Source organism: Rhinatrema bivittatum, chromosome 10 (genome assembly GCF_901001135.1).
Source record: "Rhinatrema bivittatum chromosome 10, aRhiBiv1.1, whole genome shotgun sequence".
NCBI classification, from domain to species: Eukaryota; Metazoa; Chordata; class Amphibia; order Gymnophiona; family Rhinatrematidae; genus Rhinatrema; species Rhinatrema bivittatum.
The window spans coordinates 25,881,217-25,895,185 of record NC_042624.1 but is presented as its reverse complement, the minus strand read 5'-3'; the positions used below and the strand labels follow the sequence as shown (position 1 = coordinate 25,895,185).

Below are 13,969 nucleotides of genomic sequence, written 5' to 3'. Positions count from 1 at the left end.
CTACCCTGGGTCCTTGGAATAACATGCTGCTGGAGCTATGCCAAGTCACTTCGGATCAGAGGTGAGGAGCTTACCTGGGGGAGGCAGCTGGAGCCTAAGGTCCCCTATCCCTGGTACTCACAATACCTTGGCTGCTATCTCCCCAGCCCTGACACTTAAACTTCCCAAGTTGCAGCCCCAGTATTTACACCCTTAGCATGTGGTTCCCCTTGGTAGTTTTTGTGGTTTGTCATGGCCCATAACAGACCTCATTGTACATTTATGAAGGTTGGACAATATGTACCTGAGAAGCTGTGTGGCTGAGCTCTGTAGCAAGATCTGCTGCCGAGTTCCCCATTCCAAGTATAATCACTTTCTTACCCTGGAATCCATCTGGAGTCTTGTACTCTCGGCTGTGGAACCAACGACCTTTGAACTTTTCTAGTCCTAAGAAGAAAATAAAAGATTGTCTTATGCAACTAATTGACTTCAGTGATGGACTAGAGCCATTCAATGCCCAGTGGTAGAACAGGTTTTTCTTCTACCACCCCCTTAATTTGAATCTACTAGAGAAGAGACCCTAAAATGTTTCAGGGTTCTGTGGTGATCAGTTCTATTGCTTGACTTGGAACTGCTAGTAAATTTCCACAGAAATATTAAATTGTAACATAAAAATGTTTTAATGATTTGCACTGCTAACAGCCCACGAGTAAAGACCTAGCTCCACAATGGCTTTTTTTTTTTTTTACTGTAACATCCAGAGGTTGCTTGCTTTACTGTTTCTTACGCCCCTCGGTCTTGTAATACATACTGTACATTTGTACATCCAGGGAGAAGTCAGAGGAAATCTCTGGAGGCAGCCTGTAATGGTCTTGAGATGCAAATTGGATTTCAGACCAGTATCTCTGTAGGGTAAGAGATTAATTGAACCAGAAGGTGGGGAACGTACCATTCCTAGGCAGGGAGAAGCCAGTGGAAATCCCTGAAGGAGGCCGTGATGTAGTTTCCCTACAACATCATTTGGGAAGCGACTAAGGTTCAGGTTTGGAGTTGCTCTTCCCCTAATAAACTGAGTGTTCTTAGTGTGGGTCCTAAAGTGACTGACTGGTTAGAAACTGGCAGTGTGGGAGGCAACAAAGGTTCGTGGTAAATGGAGTTTTCTCTGAGGAAGAAGGCGTTACTAGCGATGTGCCTCAGGAATTGGACCTTGGACTAGTTCTTTTTATCATTTTCATGAGTGACATAGCAGAAAGATTGTTGGGAAAAGGTTTGTCTTTTTGCCAATGATATCAAACTTTGCAACAGGATAGAAGGTTTGGAAAACATGAGGAGGGCTCTAGTGAAACTCGAAGAATGGTCTGCAACCAGCCGGCAGGCTGTGTAGGACATGTAGGGGACAGTGTGGCCGCGACCAGCCTGGCTGGGCTGTGTAGGGCACCTGAGGGACCTTGCTCGCCTGTCTGCCCCCTTCCTGTTCCTGGACCTCCTGGGGGGCTGTCGTCCATCCTGCGCTCCTGTGCTGCTCTTCGCTGAGTGTCCGCGAGCAGCGGGAGGCCCTGCGTTCTCTTGGAAGTTCCAGACTTTTACTTGCCTGATTTTAGCTTGCCTTGCCTCCCATGCCTGAGTCTTCATCTTCATCAACGCCTGAGTCCTTGTCTTCATCAACGCCTGAGACTTCGTCTTCTTCAGCACCTGAGTCTTCATCTTCTTCAGCCCCAGAGTCTTCATCTTCTTCAGCTCCAGAGTCTTCGTCAGCACCTGAGTCTGTCCAGTGCCAGTGGCCTTCGTCCACCTTTGCCTCCTGTCTAGCCTGCCGCCTCTGCCGTTACCCAGCCTCCCGGTCTTCTGCTCTGTCTGGTCTAGCCCTCAGGCTTCCCTAGATCTCTTCCAGAACTTAAGACATAAGAACATAAGATATACTATACTGGGTCAAACCAAACGTCCATCAAGCCCAGAATCCTAGTTCTATCAGTGGCCAATCCAAGCCACAAGTACCTGGCAAGTACCCAAACATTAGATAGATCACAAGTTACTATTGCTTATTAATTACCGTATTAGCAGTTTATGGATTTTTCCTCTAGAAACTTATCCATACCTTTTTTTAAACCCAGTTACACTAACTGCTAAAACCACATCCTCTAGCAATGAATTCCAGAGCTTAACTTTGCGCTGAGTGAAAAAGAATTTTATTTGATTTAAATGAGCTACTTGCTAACTTCATGGAGTGCCCCCTGGTTCTTCTATTATCTGAGAGAGTAAATAACCAATTTACATTAACTTGATCAAGTCCTTTCTTTATTTTGTAGACTTCTATCATATCCCCCCTCAGTTGTCTCTTCTCCAAACTGAACAACCCTAACTTCTTTAGCCTTTCCTCATAGGGCAGCCGTTCCATGCCCCTTATCATTTTGGTCGCTCTTCTCTGCACTTTCTTCAGTGCAGCTGTAACCTTTTTGAAATGCGGTGACCAGAACTGCACACAGTATTTAAGGTATGATCTCACCATGGAGCGATAGAGAGGCATTATGACATCCTGTGTTTTATTTGCCTTTCTCTTCCTAATAATTCCTAACATTCTGTTTGCTTCTTTGATTGTGGTAGCACCTAAAATAGAACCTAACATTCAGGCCGATTCAGTAAAGTCCGCGGGAGAGCGATGAACGCCCGCTCTCCCGGCGCGCGCACAGGCCACTCGCCTGTGCACGCGATACAGTATTTAAATTAGGTGGTGCGGTAGAAATGGGCAAAAGGAGGCACTAGGGACACTAGCGCGTCCCTAGTGCCTCCTTTTGACCCGGAGCGGTGCCTGTCAGCGGGTTTGACAGCCGACGCTCAATTTTGCCGGCATCAGTTCTCGAGCCCGCTGACAGCCATGGGCTCGGAAACTGGACGCCGGCAAAATTGAGCGTCCGGTTTTTGGCCCGACAGCCGCCGGCCCATTTAAAAATTTTTTTTCTTTTTCTTTAACTTTTTTTTACTGCTTTTCTGTGCACTTTCCCGGTGCCGGCAGAAACTAGCACCTACCTTTGGGTAGGCGCTAATTTCTTAAAGTAAAATGTGCGGCTTGGCTGCACATTTTACTTTCTGTATCGTGCGGCATACCTAATAGGGCCATCAACATGCATTTGCATGTTGAGGGAGCTATTAGGTGCCCCGGGTTGGATGCATGTTTTTGGCCCCTTACTGAATAAAGGGTAAGGGAAAACGCGTGTCCAAGAGCAGGTTAACAGTGTGCTCTGTCGGAGTGAACTGTACTGTATCGGCCTGATTGTGTAACTACAGCAAGGGTTATTTTTCCCTATATGCATCACGTTGCACTTGTCTACATTAAATTTCATCTGCCATTTGGAAGCCCAATCTTCCAGTCTTGCAAGGTTCTCCTGCAATTCATCACAATCTGCTTGAGATTTAATTACTCTGCATAATTTGGTGTCATCCACAAATTTGATCACCTCATTCATCGTACCTCTTTCCAGAACATTTATAAATATATTAAAAAGCACTGGTCCAAGTACAGATCCCTGAGGCACTCCCCTGGTTACCCTTTTCCACCGAGAAAATTGACCATTTAATCCTACTCTGTGTTTTCTGCCTTTTAACCAGTTTGTAATCCACGAAAGGACATCGCCTCCTATCCCATGACTTTTTAGTTTTCTTAGAAGGACTTTGTCAAACGCCTTCTGAAAATCCAAATACACCACATCTACTGGTTCACCTTTGTCCACATGTTTATTCACCCTTTCAAAAAAATGTAGGATATTTGTAAGGTAAGGCTTCCCTTGGGTAAATCCCTTGGGTAAATGTAAGACTTTTTCTGTTCCCTGACCTCCAGTTTAGTCCTGAGGCCTCCCTAGGTCGCTTCTTTGTTTCTTGGCCTCTATTACCTTGCCCCTCGAGGCCCTCTTGCCTATGCTGTCTTTGGGCTTTATTTTTTTATAGTCTTTGTTGTTCTTATCCTGTCCATCTGAGTCCTGGTATTCTAGTCTGTTCATGAGTTCACTCTTACTTCCATGCAGCTCCAGCCCAGCCTGCATGCCATTTCTCAGATTCACTCCAGACTGCACTCTGTTCCTGAGCTTCAGCCCTACCTGCACATCATTACATGCTCCAGCCTCACCGGACTGCCCAAACTAACTCTAATCTTCCCTGCCTTTCTGTGCCACCCTGGAAGTGATGTCCACTACTCCAGCTCTGAGCCCGCAACAATTTACCTGTTCTCTTAGTATCCTTCAAAGATACATCATTCTGAACCATGTGCTTCTGACTGACTGTCAGCTTTCCCCCATCATTTATTTTATTTTATTTATTTATTTGTTTTTATATACCGACATTCGATCTCAAGTGAGATATCACACCGGTTTACATCTAGTTTAAAACCTACCTAACTTCTTTTGAAAGGTTTGTTCCAGCAGCCTGGTTCCACTCTGTTTCAGGTAGAGCACATCCTTTCAAAAAAGGCTCTCCTTTCCCCAAAATGATGTCCAGCTCCTAAGAAACCTAAAACCCTCTTCCCTATACCATCGTCTCATCCATGCATTGAGATTCTGGAGCTCCTTCTGCCTCTGGGGTCCTGCATATGGAACAGGGAGCACTTCTGGGAATGCTATCCTGGAGATTTTGGGTTTCAACTTTTTACCTAAAATCCTAAATTTGGCTTCTAGAACTTCCTTCCTGCACTTTCCTTTGTCATTGGTACTCACATGTACCAAGACAGTTGGCTCCTCCCCAGCACTATCTAAAAGAATTAAAATAAAATAATTAAATTCTTTAATGAAAAGCCAAACGTGGTAGATGAGGAAGGTGCAAGTAGATGTTGCCTATCTGGATTTTAATAAGGCTTTTGACACTGTTCCCATAAAAAAGACTGGTAAGCAAGCTGGATAGTATGGGAGTAAGACAGCCTGTTGTATATTGGGTGAGGAACTGGATAGAGAGAGAGTGGTGGGTAGTGGAGTTCACTTGGGTGAAGGTAACCTGATCAGCTGAATATCCCAGGACTAGGTACTTGCTCTAGGATACTTTTAATGTCTTTATTAATGATAATACTAGGAAGCTGAGGAAATATATGCTTGTTTGTAGATGCTACAAAAATCTTTAAAAGAGTAAATATAGGAAGGGGTAAAAAAATAAAAAGGGACTTGAAAAAACTGAAAGAAGGTTACGAGATTGGAGAATGCGCTTCTGTGCTAAAAAAGTATAAAATCCTGCATTTGGGATGCAAAATTCCATTAGCCACATATTAGCTGGATTAGGACAATGAGAACTGGAAACTATTCAACAAGAAAATAATCTAGCAGTAATCATTTCAGATGACATCAATGCAGCCAGTCAATGTAATAAAACAGTGGCAAAACAGTATGTTTCTAAACCCCCCCCACCCCCCCCAAAAAAAAACCCCAACCGAAATGGCACCATGTCGGGGACAGTGGTGGCCTCTTCCCTTCCATTTCAACTGTAATGGAGAAAAGGAAGCAATTTGGTGCAGTTCAAAAAGGCTCCAGCTTGGCGACACAAGGTTCCAGGTCAGTGAGTTGGCTGAAGATCAACGTAAGTAGAGGGATCATCGGCAAGAAACATTCTACAGATTACGAGCGAGACCCCATTTTGAGTAATGTGTTCAGTTCTGAAGGCCATACCTTTGAGAGATATTAAGAGGGAAGTGATTCAGCAAAGAGTTTCGAGAATGATGGAAGGCCTGCAACACAAGCCCGACAAAGAGGCGAAAGACACTTGCTGGAGGAAAGAAGGGAAAAGGTGTGTGTGTGTGTGAGGGGGGATATGCTTCAGTAAGGTGCAGGAAATAAAACTTTTCCATAGAAAAGGAAATTCAAGATCAAGGAGTTATGATCTGAAGTTGCTGGGATGAAGGTTCAGGGGAAAAATAAGAAAATACTTCTATACTGAGGGAGAGTATTAGATGCCTGGAATAGCCTACCACCGGAGGTAAAGGCAATCAAAACTATGCCAGCTTGTAAACACAGATGGGACAGACAGTGGTAAGGGAAGTTTGTGGGTAAGAGGTAGTGGAAATGAGGGAGGGCTTCAGTCATATGAAATTTCAGAGGGCCAAATAGGGGAGAATACAACTCAATAATGGAGACAGTGTGGGGATGGCTGCATCAGGTTTTCATAAATACTAGTTATCTGTGCAGAGTGGTCATGGTTTCAACCCTAACATTAGTGGTGCAGCTGCATTAGGTTTCTAGGGAAGGCTGCGGTAACTGGCAGAGAGAGTAGCCTTAGTTCCAACCCTAACACCCAACAAGCATGAAGTGGCCAGTTGACTGGACAATAGTCTCAATTTTAGTAGCTGTTAGATTTATTACAAAATTTGGTGGCAAGACATGATCAAGGGGTGAATGTTGGATTAAGTGTGGGATTTGTCAGAACCAAAAAGGAAGATAATACAAGCACAGACTGACCAGCAGAGGTGGTAGAGGCCTGTACTGTAACACAATTTAAATATGCTTGGGACAAATATAAGGCAAAAGAACCGGTAGTAAATCACACTGTCCAGAGGTTCAGAATTGGATGAAAAAGTTTTTAATGTTTTCAGTGAAAGTCGCATACTCAACACATTTGAATCTGAATTACTGAAACATGATATGCAACTTTCTTTGAAAACATTAACAAATTTTTCATCCAATTTTGAACCTCTGTGATTTACTACCGGTCTTTTTGCCTTATATTTGTCCCAAGCATATTTAAATTGTGTTACAGAACTAAAAACATTAAAATCTTTTTCAGCCAACTCTGAACCTCTGGACAATGTGATTTCTTACCAGTCCTTTTGCCTATTACCTGTGACTGTGTTGGTCTGATATTCTACCTTTTTCCTTTGCCTTGGAACAAATTAAAACATAGTATTAGAAGCAGGGTTGACAGGCTGGATAAAAGACCTAGGGCAGTGATGGTGAACGCCAGTCCTCGAGTACCACAAACAGGCCAGATTTCCAGGATATCCACAATGAATATGCATGAGAAAGATCATCACTGACCTAGGGGGAACTGGGGATGGTTTAAGTATGAGAATTTATTTACTCATCTATCCAAAGTGGTAGAGAAGCAAAGAGAAAGACAGCTGGGCAGATTGGGTGGGTCAGTTGCTCCTTATTAGACCTCACTTATTCCGCTACTGTAGTAATTAATTTATCAGTTCTTTTAAACCACAACTTCAGAACAAATCTTGCCAGAGTAGTGTACAATATAAATATCAGGTATACCCAGTCCTGCCAGGCTATCTTCTAGAAGCAGCTTGGTATGCTTCGCTGACTGTTTATTGAGATGAAAGTACTGTGGATAACTTAATTAAGCCCTTCTAGAATGAATGGGTGGAGAACTTTAGAATAAAATTATAGATTGGAAAGCTGCCTGTATCCTGGCTGTTTAAATGTGCTTGGGCTTGCACCAGTTCAGCTTTTGTTCAGGCGTTCATGTCAGCAATTATCTGGTTCAAATAAAAATCTGTATTTTATGGGTAACTTTCATGTGCAAGGCTCAGCTTGGTTATAAATTTTCATGACAGCAAATGCATGTTTTAATACGAGTGGTCCACCCAGAGAGAAAAAAAGAACTTGCATCTGGAAAATTACTGGTGTATTATTAAAATTCACATATAACAATTCCACCAGCCTTGTCTAAGCTTTGCTGAAAATCCAATTGGCTGCATGTTGCACGTTCTGGATGGGCATAGTTTCATCCCCAGAACATTCCAGCGAGCTGGCTGTTAAAGTATTCCATGTTTACAGGGCCTGTGTATAAAGCTCTGTTTGTAAAGATTGCTTGTGAGTAGTTTCATGGGAGACAAGTGTACAGTGCAATATGGATTTAAGGGGCCAGCTCCATGACCAAGCTGTAGAGATGAGCCGCTCCGGTATAGTGACTAATGGAGTTAAAATTGAACTTGCTCGCATGAGAAAAAAGCCGAAAAAGTCCACCACAAAAATATTTCACTTTATAAAAGGGAACTACCAAAAATGAAGAAACCGGTTAGAATTGAAATAAAATGCAGCCAGGATGGTAAATGCTTGCAGGCCCCATTGGATCTGGTTAATAACATCATATTAGGATATAAAAGTTAATAAATAAAACAAATAAGGTGATATCTTTTTATTGGACTAGCAGAATACATTTCTTTACTAGCTTTTGGGAACTATACTCCTCCCTCAAGTTATAAAAGAATGATGTTACCAGGAAATATAAGTGATTCAGAAAAGGCATTCCAATATTAGGACTCAGATTAAATGTGTACCAGAAAGACACCAATGGATCCCCAGATAAACCTGTATAGTTTAATGTTGCCAGAGGATGTGGTTAGTGCAGTTAGTGTAGCTGGGTTTAAAAAAGGTTTGGATAAGTTCTTGGAGGAGAAGTCCATTACCTGCTATTAATCAATTTTACTTAGGGAATAGCCACTGCTATTAATTGCATCAGTAGCATGGGATCTTCTTAGTGTTTGGGTACTTGCCAGGTTCTTGTGGCCTGGTTTGGCCTCTGTTGGAAACAGGATGCTGGGCTTGATGGACCCTTGGTCTGACCCAGCATGGCAATTTCTTATGTTCTTAGCATCAAGAAAGGGCAATTGCATAGCTCTCAAAAGCTAGTCACAAATATAGCAGGTTAGTCCAATTAAAAAGATATCACCTCAGGCTTATTTGTTAACATTTACTTCTATGTATCCACATTGACTAATATAGCGAGCACAATACTTTATTCAGGAAAATTTAAAATATATCATTGAATAAAAGGCTGACCAGGAAAAGAGTCCAATGGCAAATATGGTTCCACAAAATGGCCATTGCAAACCAACACAGCATCAAAGATGGCCGTCTCCTGCTTTCCTTCTGTCTCTGTGACAATATCCCATTGGCCAGTAGTGGTGAAATCTGGACATTTCTTACACTTGTGACCAGACTCTTCCAGAAAAATAAATAGACAAGACAATCAAATCAGAAGCTTAGAATAGGACTGCTGGGTACAAAGGCATGACCAGCTCATACTTCTTATCAAATGGCATTGCATAACAAAACAGTTGAATTTTTATCACTCAATTTTGGACAATAATAAAGTAGAGCATTCATTTTGAATCTTTTAAACAAAATGTAGCCAGAATTTTCAAAATGCATTAATATTTTTTTAATTTTTACATTATGGGTTCATATAGTATATACAACCTGAAGATGGTTAATTTTCCAGCTACTGTGTGTGAACATGCCCACTTGACTGGACAATAAGGTTTAGACCCATGTAGTTGTATGCTAATTTACCTTGTAGAGATTCCTTGTTGTTGCTAGGAGCATGTATTTTGTGCTGAAACATGGTAGTGATATCAGCTTCTCCTGCCTTGCTAGTGGGAAGAATGTGTGTGCGTGTGTGCGTGTGTGTGTGTGTGTGTGTGTGTGTTGACATCAGTCTCTACTCTGGTAATACCTAATATAACATACGAATTGCCATACTGGGCCACAGCAAAGATCCAACAAGCCTAGTATCCTGTTGCCAACAGTGGCCAATCCAGGTCACAAGTACTTGGCAGGATCCCAAAAGGTCGATAAATTCCAAGCTGCTTATCCCAGGGATAAGCTGTGCATTTCCCCAAGTCTACCTTAATAATGGTTTATGGACTTTTCTTCCAGGAACTTGCCAAACTTTTTTAAACTCATCTACATCAACAGCTTTTACCACATCCTCCAGCAATGAATTCCAGAGTTTAATTATGTTTAGTAAAATAACATTTTCTCCTATTTGTTTTAAATATTAATTACCTAGTTACTTCATTGCATGTCCCCTAGTCTTTGTACTTCTTGAAAGAGTAAACAATTGATCTGTATTTACTAGAGATGTGCAGGCAAAACGTTTTCGTTGCGTACGCGACCCGAATTCGTGGGGGGTCAATTCCGTTCAATGCGAACGTATGGCGAATTCAATAAGTTGTCGATCTGTAAATACGTTACTACTAAATTAACTACAACCCCCCCACCCTCCTGACCCCCCCCCCAAGACTTACCAAAACTCCCTGGTGGTCCAGCGGGGAGTCAGGAAGCCATCCCTGCACTCGTTTGCGGTTTCCTCACGGCGCTGATAGCCTGTGTCACAGGGGCTGCCGGTGCCATTGGTCAGCCCCTGTCACATGGTCACCGGCGCCATCTTGTGCTCCTACCATGTGACAGGTCATGTGGCAGGAGGTCACTCCGGGACCCTCGTTGGACCCAACCGGAACTTTTGGCCAGCTTGGGGGGGGCCTCCTGACCCCCACAAGAATTGCCAAAAGTCCAGCAGGGGTCCGGGAGCGACCTCCTTTCACGGCGTCCGTCCGATCCCAATACTCAAAATGGCGCCGATCGCCTTTGCCCTCACTATGACGGCGATCGGCGCCATTTTGAGTATTGGGATCGGACGGACGCCGTGAAAGGAGGTTGCTCCCGGACCCCGCTGGACTTTTGGCAAGTCTTGTGGGGGTCAGGAGGCCCCCCCAAGCTGGCCAAAAGTTCCAGTTGGGTCCAACGAGGGTCCCGGAGCGACCTCCTGCCACATGACCTGTCACGTGGTAGGAGCACAAGATGGCGCCGGTGACCATGTGACAGGGGCTGACCAATGGCAACGGCAGCCCCTGTGACACAGGCTATCGGCGCCGTGAGGAAACCGCAAACGAGTGCAGGGATGGCTTCCTGACTCCCCGCTGGACCACCAGGGAGTTTTGATAAGTCTTGGGGGGGTCAGGAGGGTGGGGGGTTTAAATGTTTATTTAGGAGGCTGAATACAATGGATATCTGTTGAATACGTGGGGAGTCGCGATGCGTTTCGCCTCCCCAAGTATTCAACAGATTGCAAAAAATAAGTTGCGGAATACAAATACGTGGAAAATGGATGCACACCCCTAGTATTTACCTGTTACACTTCTCTCATTATTTTATAGACCTCTATCATATCTTCCCTCAGCTGTCTCTTTTCCGAAATGAAGAGCCCTAACCAATTTAGCCTTTTCTGATAGGGGAATCATTTCATCCTCTTTATCATTTGAATTGCCCTTCCCTGTACCTTTTCTATTCCTGCTATACCTTTTAAGAGAATGTGGTGACCGGAATTGCACACAGTACTCAATGTGCAGATATACCATGGAGTAGAGATGTGCAGCAGGGATGGATTTGTCCCATTCGGTATTCGTATTCGTCGGGTCCCAAATCCGTTGCATCCGTTCTCGGGGAACCCTGATCCGTTCATTAGTTACATATGTATTCATTTCAAAAAAATCCCCTCACCCTAACCCTTTAAATTTAATTTACTACAACCCCCCCACCCTCCTGACCCTCCCCAAGACTTGCCAAAAGTCCCTGGTGGTCCAGCAGGGGTCCTGGAGCGATCTCCTGCACTCGGGTTGTCGGTTGCCCGTATTCAAAATGGCGCAGATAGCCTTTGCCCTTACTATGTCACAGGGGCTACCGGTGCCATTGGTCGGCCCCTGTCTCATGGTAGGAGCAATGGACGGCACTATCTTGTGCTCCTACCATGTGACAGGGGTCGACCAATGGCACCGATAGCCCCTGTGACATAGTAACAATGAAGATCAATACAGGTTAGGAGTCCCCCCCAAGACTTGCCAAAAGTCCCTGGTGGTCCAGCGGGGGTCCTGGAGTGATCTCCTGCAATCGGGCCGTCGGCAGCCGGTATTCAAAATGGCACCGATAGCCTTTGCCCTTACTATGTCACAGAGACCAACCAATGGCACCAGTAGCCCCTGTGACATAGTAAGGGCAAAGGCTATCGGCGCCATTTTGAATACCGGCTGCTGACGGCCCGATTGCAGGAGATCGCTCCAGGACCCCCGCTGGACCACCAGGGACTTTTGGCAAGTCTTGGAGGCGTCAGGAGGGTGGGGGTTTATTCGTTAGTGATACGTTGTATTCGTGGGGGTTCACCATACGTTTTGTGACCCCCACGAATACAACGAATATGGCATATAAGTTGCGGATTGCCAATACGTTGCAAACGAATGCACACCCCTACCATGGAGTGATATGGAAGCATTATGATATTCTTTGTTTTATTCTCTATTCCTTTCCTAATGATTCCTAGCATTCTATTTGCTTTCTTAGCCACTGCTGCACCCTGAGCACATTATCCATGATGACGCCTAGATCAGTGGCTCTCAACCTTTTTTCTGTTGGGACATACCTGGAAGATAATGCTTACAGGTGTGACACACTGAACATTTGACCATCAAGGGGCTAAATGTAAACATATACTCTCTATCCACACCCCCCCCTCCCCAGCCCCAAACAATGGATGCAGAGCAGAACTAGAATAGTTCAAATATAACTCACTATATAAAAAAGCAGTTCTGATTCTGGTGCTCTCTCATTAACAGAAACACAAACTCCCTTACTACCAGGTACATTGTAAAATACAAAACCTAAAAAAACCTAAACCATTCAGCACCTGTGTAGCAGACCTTCTATACCACTGCAACACTAATTCCAAGAACTCAGACAGCAATAGCCCTTCCTATGAAAAGGCAGCAGTGCAGCACCAATGCATGTCCTACTGAGAGTGAGAAAATGCAACAAAGAAGATTGATACAAATCCCTACCTACTAGTAAAATACCTCACCTCAGTCACACATCCAGATCCGACCTTCACCAAATACAGAATAAAAGACCACAAATTACAAATGTGGAGACAAAAATTGGAATGGAAACCTCAAAAAGCCACTCTGTATGCAGTGCAAAACTGGAGAGCTAGAAACAGAAATACAAATCTACACTAAGCAAAGTACAAAGATAGAAGAAATACACATTCCCAAAACTGACATATTGTGGCTCTTGTACCCTGTAACTCCCCTTCCATGCAGCCATCATCCTTCACTTTTCCCAATGTCTCCCTTTCAATCATCTGCTCTCACTCATATCCCTGCCCAGTATTCCTGACCCCCCACATCCTCTTCCCTGTGCTCCCTCTCTCCCCTGCTTGACTCTCCCCACCCCTTCATTTCATCTCACTGCTTGCCCACTACCCTGACCCCCTGTTTCCTACTCTTTCCTGCTTAGCAGCCCCCACACTCCCTCTCCGTTCCACCTTCATCTTCCCGACATCCCCAACCTCCTTTCCTCCACTTCCAGACAGAGTAAGGGAAGGTAAAGTTTGTGTCCCATCAGGCCCAGCTGGCAATGGTTCACTCTGATCTGGGTGAAGGAGAAACAGCCTCCCACTGGTCCAGAAAGAAGAGAAGGAAGTGAGAGGAGCCTCCCATTAGGCCCAATGTAAGAAGTCAACCAACTCCCACCTAGGAAGATAAGGAGGCAGCCATCTGCTGGCCCTGCGATACACCTCCCAGGACCTTGTGACACACCAGTGTGTCCCGACACACCTGTTGAGGCCTAGATCCTTTTCCTGGTTGGTGGCTCCCAATGTGGAACCTTGCATTGTGCAGTTAATTTGGGTCGCTCTTCCCTATGTGCCTCACTTTTGAAGTAAAATGGATTCTGCTAACAACAGACTGCCCTCGTCAAGGTATAATATCTCAAGAGTCATCTGGGTCTAAAACATTGTCTAATCAGATAACCATGTGGTTGGACAATTTGCAGCATAAAAGTACCCCATTAATGTCTTTGTAGGGCCATAAGCATTTTGTTAGCTTTGCCTTCTGCTTGAATGGCAGAATATGTATTAACCATTTCATGCTAATCATTGAAAGCAGAAAATATTTTAAACTTTTTATATATAAATTTAGACTTACTTTTCAAGAAAATACATCTTACGAAAAGTAATCAGAAAGAAATACTTCAAGTAAGAAAAAGAATCCATATAAATATCCAAAGGACAAAGCTCTTAAAACCCAAACCCCCCAGCAGAACACAACCTCATATACCATGATGTTAAACTTTAACAGGAAGTTTAGGGGAAACAAGATGACAATTACCCCTCGGGCACTATCATTCCGCCAGGCAAAGAACTCAGAGCCCAGAAGGCACTTAAGTTATGCACCAAGAATCTGGAG

General features: G+C 44.0%; 2 protein-coding genes across 3 annotated transcripts in view; one reads left to right on the top strand and one right to left on the bottom strand.

The window, feature by feature from the left end:
* The window catches only part of LOC115100245 (dimethylaniline monooxygenase [N-oxide-forming] 2-like), a 158,122-nt gene that overhangs the window by 23,085 nt on the left and 121,068 nt on the right, over positions 1-13,969 (top strand). The window lies entirely within an intron of this gene.
* The window catches only part of LOC115100247 (dimethylaniline monooxygenase [N-oxide-forming] 2-like), a 69,469-nt gene that overhangs the window by 17,689 nt on the left and 37,811 nt on the right, over positions 1-13,969 (bottom strand). Inside the window, exons 4-5 of one of the 2 annotated variants that reach the window (XM_029618617.1) lie at positions 8,733-8,892; positions 284-426 (exon numbers count right to left, since the gene is read on the bottom strand). In XM_029618617.1, the coding sequence (XP_029474477.1) occupies positions 284-426; positions 8,733-8,892 (303 nt within the window). Of the gene's footprint in view, positions 1-283; positions 427-8,732; positions 8,893-13,969 lie in introns of those variants that run through there. The other variant, XM_029618616.1, reaches the window with a different exon arrangement.